This window comes from Colletotrichum siamense (assembly GCF_013390195.1).
Source record: "Colletotrichum siamense strain Cg363 chromosome Unknown KSG_Cg363_contig06, whole genome shotgun sequence".
In the NCBI taxonomy this organism is placed as follows: domain Eukaryota; kingdom Fungi; phylum Ascomycota; class Sordariomycetes; order Glomerellales; family Glomerellaceae; genus Colletotrichum; species Colletotrichum siamense.
In genome coordinates this window covers 3,981,317-3,998,501 of record NW_023501019.1, presented here as the reverse complement: position 1 = coordinate 3,998,501, position 17,185 = coordinate 3,981,317, and the positions used below count along the sequence as shown (strand labels likewise).

Here is a 17,185-nt window from a genome sequence, read left to right as displayed (position 1 = left end):
ATGTAATGGTTTTACCATTACCTGTGACGCAACGCTGTTTGCTTTTCGCTTGAAACGACGTCACATTTCTTCAATTTTCATAACATTTCGTAGAGGGCTTTCCCATATTATAATCTGGCCGAGTTTGAGCGAGTGAGCACCAACAGGTCGTTACGAGAGATCCGGTCTGCGTCGCAATAAGGTTCTCTGGAGCTACCTCTGTGGAGTTCGTCCCTTCATCATACATCACTGACATCTTGATCTGTCTGAGCCCATGGTGTCTATATGGTATTAAGCCCACCGCCTACCAAAAAGTCTGACTCATGTATTATTTCACGGCTGGTTCCCCCACGGGATCTGATTCTCCAATGCCTCCCAATCCGTCTGCTCAACGCCTGTAAATGAGAAGCCAGGTGTATGGTAAACCCAGTATAAGCTATTCTCCCCCTCCAACGGAATGCTAGCCAAGTCTGCGCCGCTGAATCCCAAGCTCTGGTGATCATCCCCACCACAGGCCTCGGCCCCGCCCACATCTCCGGATCGCGAACGCGGCCTCTCCATAGCATTGAGTGAAGCTGTGATTTGTTCAACGACCCCATAGCCGCTCTCAAACGAGAAAGGCTTTGCCAACATGTCCGTCAATGACTGCTGGGGTGTTTGCCCAGTACCATGCTGCACAGGTAACGCTAGGTGCACACACATCTGGTCCAGCTCAGCGAGCCGATTCGCCGCTGCACGGTTCCCCAGACCGACTAGATATCTGAGGATAGATCTGGATCCGTCAATTCCCTTGAAACCCAAATTCTTCCCTGGATTGATAGCCTCGACTAGCACGAAGATGTACCCCACTGAGAAGGTAGCATCCAGATCGTGAAAGGCATTCTTTGCTAAAACTTCTTTCTTTCGGAGTTCCTGGAGAATCACGAGAGTCTTACTGGCTGTCTCAACACATATCTCGGCGAGTCGTACCAGAGCTGGGCTGACTTCATTTCGAGCGTCTTCGCGTTCTGGGTCCCGGCTGTTGCGAGCCATATACAGCAGAATGGGTCTGACGGTATGTATGACAGCCTGCCAAATTTAGTTAATAAGGCAGTGGCTATATATTTTAAGGTCTCTCACCATATATACAGATGTATACAGACTCGAACTAGTCCTTGAAGTTGTGGTTGGTGCGTCCATGAACGGACGCCCAGCGACGAGCACGCCTGCTGGCCTGATCTCCATAAAGTACTCAGACGGCATCGTCTTCTCGACCTCGTAGAGGGAGTGAAGAATATTTTGTACATTGTTGACAAACGTAATCTCGGGGTCGTCTTTCTGAGAGTAGATGGCTACCAGCGCATTAGTACTGAGACTCCGCCCCCTAACTGGCTTCAGAGGGACATACTCGACGTGATTCTCCCAGTCAGTCTCGCTGTCTTGACGTTGACACCCAATGCTGTTGCCGACGGAAAGCCGAGAATTTCGTATGGTGGGGCTGTGGTGATGGCGTAGTCTTCGATGGACATGGGATATCCGCCAGCCGCACATAGTCTCCTGGGGCGTTCTCAGCGAACCAATTTCTGCTCAACCTACAGTTGGGACATACCTTTCCTGCATGTAGACAGACCACCAAAGCTTATTACGATGCACGTTATCTGACCGCCTTAGACATGGCGCTGAGTTTGCCCTGTGCATGCCATGACTGATGGCGAGCCTCAGCGCAGTGTTAGACTACGACGGCCCATCGTTAGTGACTGTATCTGTAAAGCTCAGTATTTCATCAACTCACATGCAAGTAGGCATCATCTTTCCGGTCAGCAATTTGGAGGTAAAGAGCTGTCAAAGCCATCACCTCGACTCCAACAATACCATGCTTCCTCAAATCACTTAGCAAAGGAGTCCGCTCGACTGCCTCCTGAAAGAACCTCGTCCCTGGAAGATCCCCATTTTCATCATCCCTACTTTGGAGTAGCCTACCCACAGCAAATACCAAAAGGGCTTCCACAATCCAGATCTCAGTAAGCCTCACATTTGCGCTGGTTTCTTGGTATAGCACGGCGAGGTTATCCGAGAACGCTCGGACATCAAATAATTGCTGCGAGATGCCAACATTGAAGACGACAGTGTCCAGCATTGCATGCGCCTCCTCTTCCGGGGGCCAAGGACCAATAGCCTCAAGTAAGCCGCGACGGTCAATGTGCGGAAGTGGAGTCACGCCTGTGTTCGTCGATGGGCTGGCAGCGGAGCCAGGGTTCGAGCGGGAGACCAGAAGTGTCTTGATTTCGGAGCCGAATGTCTCGGACGAGGAGAGCGCTGATTCCGGAGCAATGGCTGTCGGAGTCAGTATCCGAGGATCGACAACTTGTGCAAATGGAAAAATGTGATAGGTCCACTCACCCCTTGCAGTTCGCGCTGGTGAGGACGTGGGCGCGGGCAAGACCTCCACGGCGCGTATCCTCTCAAACGTGGGGGAGAACGTGGGCTGAGACATTGAAGGGCGAAGATCTTCTGGAGAAAGCAAGCTCACTGAGATGCAAGAGTCCTCTTGCGGACCCCCACGCGCGACATGAGGCGTTTCCGCCGCCTCGTCTGGAGGCATATGCCACCCAGGCGATGCCGGCTGTGGTGATGCCGTTCCCGGGGCGGACTTTTCTCGGTTTTGTCGTTCATAGAAGGCGACTTTGTCTTCAAGTTCCCTGACTTGTCTAATTCGTTCAAGTTTCAAATCAGCATAGTCTCTTATCGAAGCGCCTCATATTTGATCGGGTATGGGAGTAGGAGAATGGGACCTACGAGACGGAATACAGCTTCCTCTTCTCCGACGCCGCAAACACACAATTCAGCCCGCGCTTCGCACAATACTTGCATGGCCGTTGCCCCGAGCACTTTACCTTCTTGTCGCGGCAGATTTGGCACGCATTGGACGTGCGAGCAGCCTCGGCTTGAGAAGCCGAACGAAAGCGTCTCGCGGCCGGGGCACTGGCGGGCGGGCTGGACGGTTTGCGGGTTCCTCGTCGGGGCGTCGGTTCCGAGTCGACGTCCATGTTTGGCAGGCTTCCTGAAGCTCCGCCGCGCCAAGGAGCGATTGCAGTTCAGATCAGTCTGGGGAAGCGGGTGTTGTGGTTTGTTTTTGTGTGAAAGGGAGACGCATCCGTGGGACTGTTGTCAATGGGATGGACGATGTCGGAAAGCCGCCAGCGGTGGGGCGGAAGCCTTAGAGGCGCTAAAAATCGGGGCTGGTAGGGGCTACGAGCTTTGGGAAATTCCCCCTCTGGAGGGATGCGCGACGTCATGAGCCTTCGCTAGAGAGACAGACTCACACAGCAAAGGATGCATATTTGCCATGAATCTCTAAGTTCTATTTTTTTTTTTTTTTTTTCAAATCTGGTAACGCAAATAAAGAGCAATTGCGGACCACTCAAACTAATACTCCTACTCCGTATGCCAAATGTGGAGTGTTCATCCATCCTTTCATCGTTCATTTTATCAACATCCAAGTAGTCGTCAAGCTTTGTGACTTCCGAAATAGTTGCTCGGATGCTTGTCTCGAGTCTCTCCAGGTCTATCACCTCAGTGTCGTATTCGCAATTTGTCCTGGCCATTCTGCCGACGTTCTTGATCTCTCTTCATTTTAGCTGCGATAACTTATTCTTGTAAGCAAAGCCCTCTATCATGGCCCTCTATTGTTATTGTTCTGCTCCTTCTTGCTAAGGTGTACTGTCCTTGTTGTCTTGCTCATTTGTGTGCGGATTCATCGGTCGATTCGCATATCGCGTACATTCACTGTCGTTGCCTCGACTTTATCTGATGCTTATTGAATCCATCGACATCCATCAGAATGCGCCCATCGACATTGCGCTTCACCTCGTCCATGTCAGCAATCGCGTTGCCTTTGTATGTGCAGCACTCCACGCCGAGGCCCAGCCCCTTTTTGGCCCTCTCCAGCAAACGTCGGCGCACATTTTCGGGTCGTGATGAAATTCGGTCGGATAACATTCCAGTCCACGAATTGGCTTGTTCCCGGAGAACTCATGGATGGAAATCTCGTGGACCATCCAGACGAAGAACTCTCCATCGAATCTGAGCGCTTCACCGTAGATGACAAGGTCTGTGCCAGATTCCGACTTCTTGTACGAAGTACCCACAACCCTGAAGACCATTTTGGTGTTGCAGTCGCTGCTGCGTACCATGGTCCCGTTGGGGAAATAGGTCCATGCGAGATCGAAGTTGACTAGCCCTCTGGCTTTGAGTTGGTGTGATTGCTTCCTCGTCTCTCCTAGTATGTCGTTAAGCGTAGTAAGTAGGTTTTCCAGATACACCTTCAACGAGTCATCATTCGTACTTTCGCACAGCCCAACTATCTCCTCGTAGCAGAAGTACAATGGGCGGAAGGGCGAATAAAAAACGATAGGGCCATTGTCGTCAAGATGGAAGCCTTCGTTCTCCAGTATCAGTCCCAAGATCTCTATCAAGGCTGGATGCTGTATTGTAATCTTTTGACAAGTAAATGGAGCTTTTCCGTTAATCGCTGCCTTGTCTTTATCCTCGACCATTAGAACATCGACGGCGGGCTGAAATTTGCCTTGATCCCACCTCTTGCCCATTTTTATCGGAGTATGGCCGGCCAATGAATAGACGGTAGAGACATGACGATCCTCCGCATACTTGGTGGTCTTGACGATTGTATGAGCGGGATATCTCTGTGGTACGTCACTCGGAGGGTCGACATATCTATGCGTGGCCTTCGTTTCTGGAATGCTGCGGCGCCTCTTGTTCTTGGGCCTGATCTTGCGGATCAGCATCAGCGTCTTTATCGTTGCGAGTAAATCCATCTTTCCAAAAGACGACAGTGAGTTGGCGAGAAATACTCTGCGGCGCGAATAGTATGCGGGTGAGCACAAATGATCCGATGGTATTTTGATGACGAGGAATGGATGGAGGGGGACGGACATCAGAAGTGGTTTTGTACGTAAGTGTAAGGTAAACAGACTCAAAGAGGTTCTCACACCTTGCAAAAAGTATCAAAACTAAACCTTGAAACCTGCGGATGACCAAAAAGGTTCCTCCTGTAGGGTTAGGGCTGCAAACTGGTGTTCGTGAAATCTCGGTAGGACCAGGTAAGAGGCGGGCGATGGTCAGTTTGTGACGCATTGGTATCTATTGCTATCGACTCGATCAGACTACGAGGGATAGCCATCGACATGTAGGTTGGAACACTTCCTTCAAGACAGAATTCAAATGGTGTACCGGAAACCTTTGTCCTGAACATCCGTCAAGTCGGAGTTCACGTCCACTCCAGCTTGGTCATTATTCCACGAAATATTCGCTGAATACTGAGACTGCCCTGCATCAGCCTTGGCATCTCGACTCTTGTTCTTCGCTCTCACAATGACAACGTATCCCGCAAACGACAAGATGAGACACACCATCGCCGCAATGCTCAAAATACAACCCTTCCGGTATCGTGGCGCATCATCCTGCGTCCATGCTTGTGGGCTCACGATACAGCCCACACAGTACGACACGAAAAATGCTGCTGACACAATGCTTTTCTTGGTATTCCCTTTGACGTTGCTTGCGATGATGCTGGCTCCAGTACTCAGCAGGGCTGAACTGCAACCACCAAGCCAAGTTGAGACGACAATGCCCCACTCAGCACCTTCGGTTGGCAGAGTCATCAGGAGAATTGCACCGAGCAAGGGCACGATGCACAACCCAATCCCAGTATATACCCTCGTTGCTGGAAGCCAGCGTGGAATGAGGGCACTAGCCCACACTGTTGTGGCGTTAACTGCCCCCGCAGGCATGCCCACCAACATGGTCTGAAATTTCGAGTAGCCGAAGCCGTTGATGACCGTAGCATTGAACTAAGAGGAAACCTTTTGTTCAGTACATGTCATTGAATAGGCTTTGTTGGGGTGGCAAAAGGTCGTTCCCACCTTGATGATTGGGGTTGTCAATGTGATGCATAGGGCAATCAAGCAGTAAATCCAAGTCATCGGCGACATGAGTGCCTCTCGAACTTGAGCTTTGTTGAATTCAGCACGATCTCGTGTGGCTCTATCGATAGCCAGTCTCTGTGTTGCGATCTCTCGTTCACGAGGGCTGAGAAACCAGGCTGTTGTGGTGTCTCGAGGCATCATGAAGATGAAGACGAGTCCCACGGCGGATGTCAGAGCACCGCAAATGAGAAAAAGAGCGCGCCAGGCAGCGAGATGTAGGTTCCCATTTCCAATACCATACATCAGGAGCGCGCCAATAATCTGCGAGACTCCATTCATAGAGACCCAGGTCGCGACTCTAATGGGGTGCTCATTCCGCTTGTACCAGATGCTGGTGATTATTATGAAAGCTGGCGAAACAGTGCCTGCAACATGTCAGATGGATGTTTTCAAAGGCCGAAACAATTATTATCTCACCTTCAGTGAAGCCCAAGAAGAATCTCGTAGCTGCAAGCCCGGCGAAGTCGTGCACAGCTGCGAGGCACATGTTTACTCCACCCCAAACAACGATGGTGATGCCAACATAGAGAGCGATTGGCAGTCTTGATAGTAAGAAAGCTGCAGGATACTCCGAACACAGCTGGCCGAGATAGAACAGTGATACGGCCCAAGAAAACTGCTCTCCTGTGAGGCGGAGATCCTCCCGAAGCCCGAAAATGGCAGCCTGGTTGATCGACTGCTTATCGAGATCTATCTGAAGAGATTAGTATCTGCTAAAGCGATTCAAGGACGATGGACTTTTTGCACTGAAAGAAGTACACGACGGCCATCAGGGGCATGATGACGGCGTCGAGCTTTCGGACAACCTTTCTCTCTTCATCTGGGTCAATGCTGAAAATTTGTGGTTGGTTTTCAACCTCTCCAGCTCCCGGGTCAATTTCGTTTCCCATCTTTTCCGATGTCACATTGGAAGATCTTCTTGACATGGCGAAATTTGAAATGGAAGGCTGAGTCGTCAAGATCAATTAGAGAAACTGTTGATCGACCAGTATGGCAGCTATGGAGATAAGATATCCCTGGGGCTATTTAAATACCCTAACCTGCTGTCGCTCATGGCTTCGAGGCTTGGCTGCCAGTCTGTGAATTTAATACAATTACCTGACCTCACACCCGTCCTGCACCCGGGGAAAAGGAAAAATGGAATCGAAAGCCGAGATATTCAATATCCACGGGTCTCCTATGCGACGGCTTTAGATGGGAATAATCATTTTCGGCTCTACATCCCGCTCTTTCGCAGGAGTATTCCAGCTCTGTGAGATTGCCGATACTGCAATGATCTGCTTGTTGTGACGGTCACCGAATGGAGACTCCGATTGTGCGTAAGCTGAGAGGTCGTTGCCCGCGTATGTTGTCGTTGGGGAAATCAAACCCAATTCTTGGCTTGCATGTCAGCCCCGGATGAAAGATCCGTTGCAGCGGTTTCCCAAACCGAGCCTGAGGGGTTGGTTGGTTATCATGAGGTTCTGCCGAGTCTCCCCCGCATCACTCCGCAATTGGCCCGGTCAGCCTCCGCATTCCGGCACCCTGACCCGTCCTGACAGCACTCCTTAAATGGACGACTACCAACAGAGTGAACACACCTGCTATCGCAAACAAATAACGCCGTTGAATTAATGCTGCAACTTAAGGGCCATGTCCTTGCTCAGGTCTTGCGTTCGACCCATCCCAAGACGGGCCCCATACAACGGGTTCCTGACTACAAGGTTACTGAGTAATAATCCCTTCAGATTCAAACCCCATAAGACGGAGAGATCTAGCAGCGCGAACCATGACAACCGTGGCACAAGCTGGTTGAACCCAGCGTCTCTCTTGTTAGCCACAGCCACAGCGACTCTGGGATACGCGCTCGCGAAGAGTGTCAACAAGTCACCAACATCAAACGCGATTTTACACGACGACAGGTTGCCTGCGGTTAACTATGCAACGTTCAACGACATGGACAAAGTAAGTATTTGTCTCTGAGTATCGTAGTACAGTCACACCTGACCCATACAAGGCCATTGATGAAATCCGACGGGAGCTGAGTGACACAGAAGACGTCATCTCAACTGATTCTGAAGACCTCCTCGCTCATGGTTACTCAGAGTGGTCTTCTGTCAACCTCGACACTCTTCCAGTTGCTGTGGCTTACCCACGAAGCACGGAGCAAGTCAGTGCTATTGCTCGCATCTGCCACAAATGGCGGGTGCCCATCATCCCCTTCAGCGGTGGCAGCAGCGTCGAGGGTCATATCACAGCGCCCTTTGGCGGCGTAAGCATTGATTTTGCACACATGGACAAGATCGTGAAGTTCAACAAGGATGACATGGACATCGTGGTGCAACCGAGCGTTTGTTGGACGGACCTCAATCGACAGCTTGCCCAGCAACACAGCGGCCTGTTCTTCCCCATCGACCCCGGTAAGAGTCCATTATCTAGGTAACGGTAACATCAAGGCGGGCAATACGACTGACACCTTGACTCTCCTCAGCCCCAAGCGCCAAGATCGGAGGCATGATAGGCACAAACTGCTCTGGCACAAATGCTGTACGCTACGGCACGATGCGAGACTGGGTCATCAACCTGACGGTCGTCCTTGCAGATGGATCCGTCATCAAGACTCGGCGCCGCCCGAGAAAGTGTTCTGCGGGGTACAATCTTAATGGCATCTTCGTTGGCTCAGAGGGCACCCTTGGGATCGTCACGGAAGCAACTCTAAAGCTTGCCGTTGTCCCACACCACTTCTCCGTCGCAGTCGTTCCCTTCCCGACTATCAGACAGGCTGTCTCAGCTGCAGCAGACGTCATACGCGCCGGGGTGCCAGTCGCGGCTCTGGAGCTTATGGATGAAGCTCAGATGCGCATCGTCAACCAGGGCGGTGCCACGAGGCCACGGGTCTGGCAAGAAAAGCCAACCCTATTTTTCAAATTCTCCGGTACACAAACTTCCGTTAACGACAACATCAGCAGCGTTCAGCGAATCGTGGAGCCCTACAGCCCTGACGTCTTCGAGTTTGCCAAAGATGAGCGTGAGCAGAAGCTTCTGTGGTCGGCCAGGAAAGAGTCGCTCTACTCTCTGCTAGCCATGCGAAAGGAGGGTGAGGAGATGTGTAAGTGCCTCCCCCTGGCCCCCTTTCCGTGCTGCCCAAAACTTACTCCGCACACTCCACTTGCCATAATTGCACAGCATCAAAATCATCCAGAAACAAAAACTGTCGTGCATGCCGGTGGGGGCTAATAGCTGCCGCTCATGCTGCGTTGGCTGACACGAGAACAACATTGCAGGGAACACTGATGTTGCCGTCCCTCTCAGCCGGCTGGCTAACATCGTCGAGGCCAGCAAGGACGAAGCGCAAAAACTTGGCCTCAACGCCTGTATCAAAGGTCACATTGGCGACAGCAATTTCCACGAAAATATCACCTACAACAAGACCATACCTGAAGAAGCCGCCAAGGCCAAACTTGCGGTCAAAAACATGGTCGCGCGCGCGTTGGAGATGGACGGCACCTCGACGGGCGAGCATGGAATAGGTTTGGGCAAGAAGGACGCCCTGTTGTCCGAAGTAGGAAATGATACGATTACCGTTATGGTGTGTTGGACCCTGAAGGCGGGGGTTGCTGGGGACATCCCTCTCGGCGATCGGGCTGACCTTTTCTTTTCCCGCCATGCAGAAGCTGATCAAGGGCACCCTGGACCCCAACTGGATCTTGTAAGTGGTTGACCCGCACGAGTCGGCACAGATCCTGAGAGTGTGCCATGCGCTAACAGCGATTCATGTCCCAAGGAATCCAGGAAAGATATTCGACCGGTAGGTTTACGGGAGAAACCAGCAATGACGAAACCACGTTTTGTATGTCGCAAGCCCAAGCTTAAAGTCTCACAAAGCAATTCGGCTGGTGGTTCCACATCCAGCTTTGTATCAGAAGAGCCGTTGCAATTGATATGACCCCCCGAGTCAGAATGCGTAACACATGTTTTGTTTGTTGTACCAAGTGCGACTGCCAGCCTCACTGGGTAACGGTGGACAAGGGGCCCCGATGTTCCCCGTTCGCCAGGTCCGAACGGGCCCTGAATTCGTTCCCATTAATTTTTTTTTCTGCCCTGCTTTCTTTTATTATTCCGACCGCCGTTCCACCACGTTCCTTGTTTGGCTTTGTCCAAAAACCCGGATTCTTGAGGGGGAAAACATGAGATTTCCAAGGCCCAGGGTAGCACCCGGGCTGGAGCACACCCCTCTCCGTTTGTAACGATCGCTAGCCTTTCCCTCCCCCTTTGTACTCTGACAACCGGCGGGTTCCCGCGTTGTTGGGCACAAACGGCGGCAGTGCAATTGGGCGGCTTGAGACCAACAGGTATAACGCATAGTCTAAGACACAATACATCTCGTCCCAATCATCGTGGTCCCCATTTTCCAAAGTTAGAAAGGGTCAGATTCCCGACAATGGACTAGTCATGTCATCGGGTCATCACGTTGTGATCTGCGGTCCCCTTTATGCCTCCTGCCGCAGAGGCAACATCCTGGCCCGCACGCCGCATTGCGCGACTGTCTGCGCGACGGCCATATTTACCCAACCGCGTGCGCCCCCAAGCCGGACGGCCCTCCGACGGGCAGAATTAAGACTTTAGGACGAACCTCAGATGAGATACGATATCTGGCGGTTCGGCTGCATCTAATACGCCTCGCTTGCTGATCTCGCTGATCACCTTGTCTCTTTTCTCCTCGGAAGCTCATCACTACTATCAAACCCTCAGACGACAGGTTCATCATGTCTACCTGCACTATGGTGCTTACCGAGCCCCTCACGGGGCTCATCTCTTCACCTACCATCTACCTTGACGATAAGGGCGATCTTAGGCTGCATGTTGGCAGCGAGATTGACGAGAGCCCCCAAGATTTTGTTGTTTGCTCAAGGGCGCTCGGCCGGAGTTCCCCGGTTTTGAAGACGATGTTATTCGGTGGATTCATGGAGTCGCGCCCGGAAGAAAATGGTGGAGAATGGCGTGTTGAGCTTCCCGAAGATGCGACGGAAGCTATGGAGATTGTTCTGAACATCGTCCATGGCCGATTCAATCTGGTTCCTGAGAAGCTTACCCTGATGCGACTCTACGACGTCCTAACCATCACCGAGAAGTACGATATGACCGTGATCACGCGACCATGGGCACGCTCTTGGATGCAGGGTGTGAAGCACCAGAAAGACAACGCGCACCTGCTGTGTGTTGCATGGGAGCTTGGCGACATGGAGACTTTCGAGGAGATGTACAAGAAGATCACCTTTGAGTCCATCGTCGACTTGAAGGGTCGGCTGGTCTTTGGACACTCTGGCCGGATTTGGAAGCAAGGGACGGAAGGCTACAACTTTCCTCTCGAGAGGATCGTGTATCTGAGGCCTCCTGAAGTCTTTGGTAAGTCACCATTGGATACCACAAGTGAATGACAAGAGCTAATCCATATCTGTTTGCAGAAAACATCATCAAGCACCGCCAGGCCTTGATCTCCGCCAACCTCGAACCGTTCGTCATCCTGTACAGATGCCTCAAGGAAGGCTGCCGATACATGAAGGGTTACTATCACAGTTCACCGGACGCCGAAGAGTGTAATAGCATGCTTCTGGGTTCTCTGGTGAGATGTCTCGCAAAGGGCAAGGTAGACATCACCGTGCCAGGCCCTTGCGAGGCCTACAGAGGGAATATCGAAGCGCTGGAGCGGGCAACGAGCACTGTCAAGCTGTTGACAGTCCACCGCCCCTCCCCGGCAAATCAGTGTCTGAAGCGCATAGAAGAGGAGTTGGCAAAGGGCGCAACGGCGGCGGCTATTGCGAAAACAGAGTTGGTCGTTCTTCAACCGGAGCAACGGGAATACCTTCAAAAGCAAGCTTGCAAAACTGGAGTTGTCATGTCCGGGTAGAGTTTCTGGCGATCGGCATGGAAAAATCTTGGTTTCGGTCATTGCGTTTCGAGGTGCATCTGGAGTTTGGAGAGAAAAGGCATACCAGTGGAAAGCTTGTACGGAGTAATCATGAAGGTTAGATTGGCATGGTGGTTCGATTAATGGCTCGAGTAAGGATAATCAGATGAAAGAGATCAGTCAAAGCCTATCGTGCGTCTGAATGACGAAACCTGTTTCAACGGGATGCGATCTATCAGCCTATGGGAAGGGACGGTGACGTCTGTGTGGCAGGCATGCATGTCAGTCATAGCTCGTGGGTTAATTGTGCTCGAGCATCCCACTTCAATGCGAACGCGATCTGAACGACATAATCAAGATCCGACGACCGGATGAAAGCAAAATCTCATGATACGTAACCGCTATATAGATACAAATAACTTTTTTTACCCCAAAACCCTTAGTCGTGAAGCTCCCACGCATGGCAAGATCTCATCCGCCTCGTTGCCCGCTGGCCCAGATGAGGAGAAGATCTTCAACGTTCAGTTGAAGCCAAGGTTGCCGATGGTGACGGACTTGATGTTTTGGTATTCGGCAAGCCCGTACTTGCTGCCCTCCCGGCCCAAACCGCTCTCCTTCACGCCACCGAAAGGGGCCTCAGCGGCGCTGATGAGGCCGGTGTTGACGCCAAGCATACCGCACTCCAGACGTCTGGCAACACGCATCACGCGGGAGATGTCCTTGCTGAAGAAGTATCCGGCAAGACCATATTCCGTTGCGTTGGCCAGCTCAACAGCCTCAGCTTCCGTCTTGAAAGAGAAGATAGCTGCCAGGGGGCCGAAGGTCTCGTCGTGTGCAACTTCCATATCGGTTGTGACGTTGCTGATGACGGTGGGTTCGTAGAAGTAGCCCTTCAGGCCCTCGGGAGCCTTGCCACCCGTGTGAAGCTTGGCACCCTTCTTGAGAGCATCCTGAACGTGAGCATCGACCTTCTTGACGGCGGCGGCGTTCACTAGAGGACCTTGCGTGGTGCCGTCGTCGATGCCGCGGCCGAGCTTGAATTGCTGTACTTTGGCAACGAGCTTGTTGATGAACTCCTCTTGAACCTTCTCATGGACAAGCAGTCTGTTGGCGCACTATGCCAGTCAATTAGCATTGGATTTTCATGCGACGATGGACAACTCAGAATGTCTTACCACGCAGGTCTGGCCCGAGCAACGGAACTTGCAGATCAAAGCACCCTCGACGGCTTGATCAATGTCCGCATCGTCAAAGACGATAAAGGGAGCGTTGCCTCCCAACTCCATGCTCACACGCTTCATGGTTCCCGCAGCAGCCTTGGTGAGCATCTTTCCGACTCCGGTAGAGCCGGTAAAGCTGAGCTTCTTCACGATGGGGTTGTTTGCGAGCTCCATCGAAGCCTCTCGGTCTTTCGTCGGGACCACATGGAGGCAGTCTGACGGGATGCCAGCAGCCAATGCCAGCTTAGCAAGCGCCAGGGCGCTGAAGGGAGTCTCACTTGGGGGCTTGATAATCACGGAGCATCCTGCTGCAAATGCAGGTGCAATCTTCCTAGTGATCATAGCGGCGGGGAAGTTCCACGGGGTGATGATTCCGCAGACGCCGACGGGTTCCTTGAATGTCAGGACGGTAGTGTTGGCGTAGGAAGAAGGGATGGTATCGCCATAAGAGCGAGTCGCCTCCTCAGCGAACCAGGAGATGAAAGATGCGGCGTAGACAACCTCGCCTCTAGCCTCGGCAAAGGTCTTTCCGTTTTCAAGAGACAGGATTAAGGCCACTGAAGACAAGTCAGTCTCGCTTCATAGGCAGTGTCGACGACAACTTGAAGAAGCACTTACAATCATCGGCATTAGCCATCACAAGATCGTACCATTTTCGCAGAAGGGCACCGCGCTCCTTTGCCGTCGTTGACTCGTAGAACTTCGCCGTTCCCGTCTTGGCGCTCTCAATGGCGTCAACAAAGTCTTGCCTGCCGAGGTTGGCGATCTCTTGAAGGACTGTCGCGCTGGACGGCTCGTAGACTGGGAAAGTCTTTCCATCCTGACCGTTCTTCCAGTCACCGGCAACGAGGCCAGATGAGATCAGGAGGGACTTGTCCTGAAGCTTCGCGAAGACGTCGGCCATCTCGTTGGGTTGCTGTGGGGATGTTTGGCTATTGGATGTGGGGTATCGAGATGCGATGCAAGCAGGCTCAGCAAGTGTTCAAGTCGGACGACCACGATGTGCGAAGACTGCTCTCTTAAATATTGTTTCTAGACCCTTCGTAGTCTCCCGCATTTTCTCACAAAGTGACTACGGTGCGTTCAATTTCGCATCACCCGATTCTTGCAGGGACCTCAGCCGAGGCCCGGGGAAATGCGGGGGCTAAGATCACCGGCAGCCGGGTGGCCCGGATCGTGAAACTTCTTGCCCGATTTAACACCTAAGCGAACGTAATATGTAGGGTGACAACCCGCTCAAAAGGGTAGAAAATCAGGACACATTCAATTCTCTTTGGACATCCCACGGACCGACCCGATCTCTAGGAGGACGTGAGAAGCTGATTGGCCCCAACCGGGATCCATAGGAACCTCGAGCTCAGCCAATATGGAGATTTAAACAATGATTGGTGAGTGTAACCACATTGTGCATGGCTTCCGTGACGAGTTGAATTTTCACGACTTTTCCCGGCCCGGCCTGCTATGATCACCCGGGCCGGTGTACAAAGTGGGGTTCCCGGACCGGACCCACCCGGGAGTCGGCCGGTGAGTTCGTTGCTCTGGCCCTCGAAAATTGGACTGAGAGGTTCCGCTGGACCGCACACAGCGTGATGACATATAATATGAACAATCACAAACTTTGAAATACAGAAGTACGTGGTAGCTGGATGCTGCTTCTGGGGGCGATCTGAAATGAACGCGTTCACTCATGACGGCGCTTGAAGAATCGGGGCTGAGACTTTGGATCGGTGGACATATGAGACAAAGTAGGATAAAGTGTGGTTCTGTTGGTATTGAAGCTAATCCATACCAAGGCTCTTCCAAACGCCGCATTCAGTAAGAAAACTCCTGCTGAACAAGCTCCTCACTCAACTTCCATAGCTTGTCTGCCTCTACCTTGCTGGTAGCCCAAGGGTAAGCTTCTTCTTTATACGGATCCGCAATGTGACAGTCAGTCAGAAAGGCGCCGTTGCTAGCCGGACTGCAAACAGTCGTGTTGAATGCAGCCAAGACGTGGGTTGAGACCCCTTGGTCTAAATCCTTCCTTCTGACGCCGTCGAATCCCCACATACTCTTATTTCCGTAGATTCTCTGAGCCTCCATGAGATCTTCGACGAATGCCGCCATATTGTCAGCCTCATGGCTTGCAAGGTTGGTGGTGATTCGGCCAGGGCATAGCGAGAAAGCCAGAAGTCCTTGACTACCCAGTCGCTGTGCAAGGCCAATGGCCATCAGGGCGTTTGCCGTCTTAGACTGCCCATATGCAAACCACCTCTTGTAATGCTTTCCTTCATTGAAGTTGTAGTCTGTCCAACGGATATGACCAACTCCGTGAGCCCCGCTGCTGACACAAACCACCCTTGGGGCCCCTGATGGCGAGGCTAAGAGCTTGTCTATAACGAGATTGGTGAAGAGGAAGTGGCTCAAGTGGTTGGTCTGGAATTGGCTTTCGAAACCGTCGTCGGTCAGGGCATACGGAACCGCCATGATGCCAGCGTTATTGACTAGTATGTCAATGTGCGGGACATCTTGCCACGAGTTGAGGTCTTCGGCGGCTTTGCGCACGTCGGCAAAAGAAAGAAGGTTCAACGGAAGAGTTTTCACCTTGACTTCCGGATGAGAGGATCTGAGATCATCTACTAGGTTATTGAGCTTAGAAATGGATCTGCTAGCAAGAATGAACATGGCCGGCTTTCCAGTCGCGACCTGCCGGACAAAACTGTCACCAAGGCTGCCTGGGGACGGCCCAGTAATGAGAATGGTTTTCCCGGCGACGTCCGAAGCATAATGGCTGACTAGATCGCTGGCCCTGGTCGTGTTGTCGACAACTGGTTCCATGATGATTTTGTACGTGATACTGAATGACGGGGATAGATGGAAGAGAGATAATGGTCAGATCGGAGGATTTGGTCATACTAAGGAAGTGGGATCGGGAGAGTTCAAATACTTCGTGTCCCTGAGCGCATACTTCCACTACTTCTCACTGGCATAACTTACCCATACTAGAATACGAACTTCCAGGGATGAAAATACAATCGTATTGTCTTTGACCTCGGTACATCAAAGCTGTAACGGATCGAATGCGTAGTACGAGTGTGAGTAGAATTGGCGCATTTCACCCAGACGGACGGATCGAGTACCGTTCAATCCGAGAAAGCTGGACTGTGACCAGAGTTGTAGGTCAATCATAGCCCTCAACCTTTGCTACTCGCAATGGGCGGATTGTTCAGTAATCCAGAAAGTTGACCCAGAAGTCTAGTAGAGCTACGTAATATTGTGGACTGACTCATGAGACCGAGGCAAATTCACGGGGGTCGACAACTCTTTGAATCTCCGTCAATCGCGGGGATAAATTGTTTCTGCATTAACTCCGTTCAACTCAAGAAACTGTGTATGTAGAGTATGATCGATGAAAATCTTACTAACTCTCGCTCTACACGCCTAAGTAGGATGGACAAGCTCCATGCCGTACTTAAGCTGTCACGAGCAATGAGTAGATATGCTGTCAGCGCTCTCGCAACTGCCTAGGTATCTAAGACGCAGAAACCCATGCGAAATATCTGCGACTTGTGCACAGGTTATGAAAGGTTGCAACGTCTCAGCCAAGCCGACCCCACCGTTACTGAAAGCCCCCATAAATATATTCTACTGGACAATTATTGCCATCTCTGATCCGTATCCCATTGATGTAGCCCACCTTCGTTGCATTTCATTCAGTAGTTGATAGTGATGTGCCGACGGACATTTGTGTTCCCCAAGCAATTCTGCCTTGGGACCATTTTGTCATGAGAAGCCATCTTCCAGACACTTGATTGTGAGGCTCAGACCATCGTAATTCTGTATTGAAAAGCTGTAACGGATATTTAGAGTCACGTTTTCCATATTAGCCGTGGCACCAGCAGTCGCAGCTACCCTCGGGAGTCGCCATGGAAATGGAATTCGCTGTTTGACACTGCACTTTGTTAGTGAAGCAAATAAGAACGAATCTTGGTCACTTACTGTTCCTTCACAACGACTACTGCAAGCCGCTCTATCAGCTTCGCCACAGTTGCTCTCCCACTGGTCAACTGTTAGTGACTTTACTTCTAGTAACTTCACTTGTATTCTTACTTCAGCTGGGTGGGACTTAAAGCAGT

The 17,185-nt window shown here is 51.6% G+C and overlaps 6 protein-coding genes across 6 annotated transcripts; 2 read left to right on the top strand and 4 right to left on the bottom strand.

Annotated features, from left to right (window-relative positions):
* Positions 1 to 312: 312 nt before the first annotated feature.
* Positions 313 to 4,793, bottom strand: PUT3-7 (Proline utilization trans-activator; the record flags this gene model as incomplete). The annotated part of the gene is made up of 7 exons (XM_036641902.1): positions 313 to 1,047; positions 1,099 to 1,310; positions 1,367 to 1,515; positions 1,568 to 1,692; positions 1,751 to 2,292; positions 2,359 to 2,666; positions 3,922 to 4,793. The coding sequence occupies 7 exons, from the start codon at positions 4,791 to 4,793 to the stop codon at positions 313 to 315; spliced, it is 2,943 nt and encodes a 980-aa protein (XP_036493451.1).
* A 402-nt stretch (positions 4,794 to 5,195) lies between these two features.
* On the bottom strand, positions 5,196 to 6,889 carry CGCS363_v010052 (putative transporter; the record flags this gene model as incomplete). The annotated part of the gene is made up of 4 exons (XM_036641901.1): positions 5,196 to 5,828; positions 5,901 to 6,328; positions 6,381 to 6,657; positions 6,695 to 6,889. 4 exons carry the CDS (start codon positions 6,887 to 6,889, stop codon positions 5,196 to 5,198), a joined length of 1,533 nt encoding a protein of 510 aa, XP_036493450.1.
* Positions 6,890 to 7,898: 1,009 nt separating this feature from the next.
* CGCS363_v010051 (D-lactate dehydrogenase) lies at positions 7,899 to 9,655 on the top strand (the record flags this gene model as incomplete). Its single annotated transcript, XM_036641900.1, has 5 exons — positions 7,899 to 7,907; positions 7,960 to 8,362; positions 8,434 to 9,051; positions 9,227 to 9,531; positions 9,614 to 9,655. 5 exons carry the CDS (start codon positions 7,899 to 7,901, stop codon positions 9,653 to 9,655), a joined length of 1,377 nt encoding a protein of 458 aa, XP_036493449.1.
* Positions 9,656 to 10,708: 1,053 nt separating this feature from the next.
* CGCS363_v010050 (uncharacterized protein) lies at positions 10,709 to 11,850 on the top strand (the record flags this gene model as incomplete). The annotated part of the gene is made up of 2 exons (XM_036641899.1): positions 10,709 to 11,348; positions 11,408 to 11,850. The coding sequence occupies 2 exons, from the start codon at positions 10,709 to 10,711 to the stop codon at positions 11,848 to 11,850; spliced, it is 1,083 nt and encodes a 360-aa protein (XP_036493448.1).
* Positions 11,851 to 12,371: 521 nt separating this feature from the next.
* davD-3 (Glutarate-semialdehyde dehydrogenase DavD) lies at positions 12,372 to 13,974 on the bottom strand (the record flags this gene model as incomplete). Its single annotated transcript, XM_036641898.1, has 3 exons — positions 12,372 to 12,965; positions 13,026 to 13,627; positions 13,689 to 13,974. The coding sequence occupies 3 exons, from the start codon at positions 13,972 to 13,974 to the stop codon at positions 12,372 to 12,374; spliced, it is 1,482 nt and encodes a 493-aa protein (XP_036492740.1).
* Positions 13,975 to 14,882: 908 nt separating this feature from the next.
* Positions 14,883 to 15,887, bottom strand: CGCS363_v010048 (Short-chain dehydrogenase TIC 32; the record flags this gene model as incomplete). Its single annotated transcript, XM_036641897.1, has 1 exon — positions 14,883 to 15,887. The coding sequence occupies one exon, from the start codon at positions 15,885 to 15,887 to the stop codon at positions 14,883 to 14,885; it is 1,005 nt and encodes a 334-aa protein (XP_036492741.1).
* Positions 15,888 to 17,185: the final 1,298 nt, after the last annotated feature.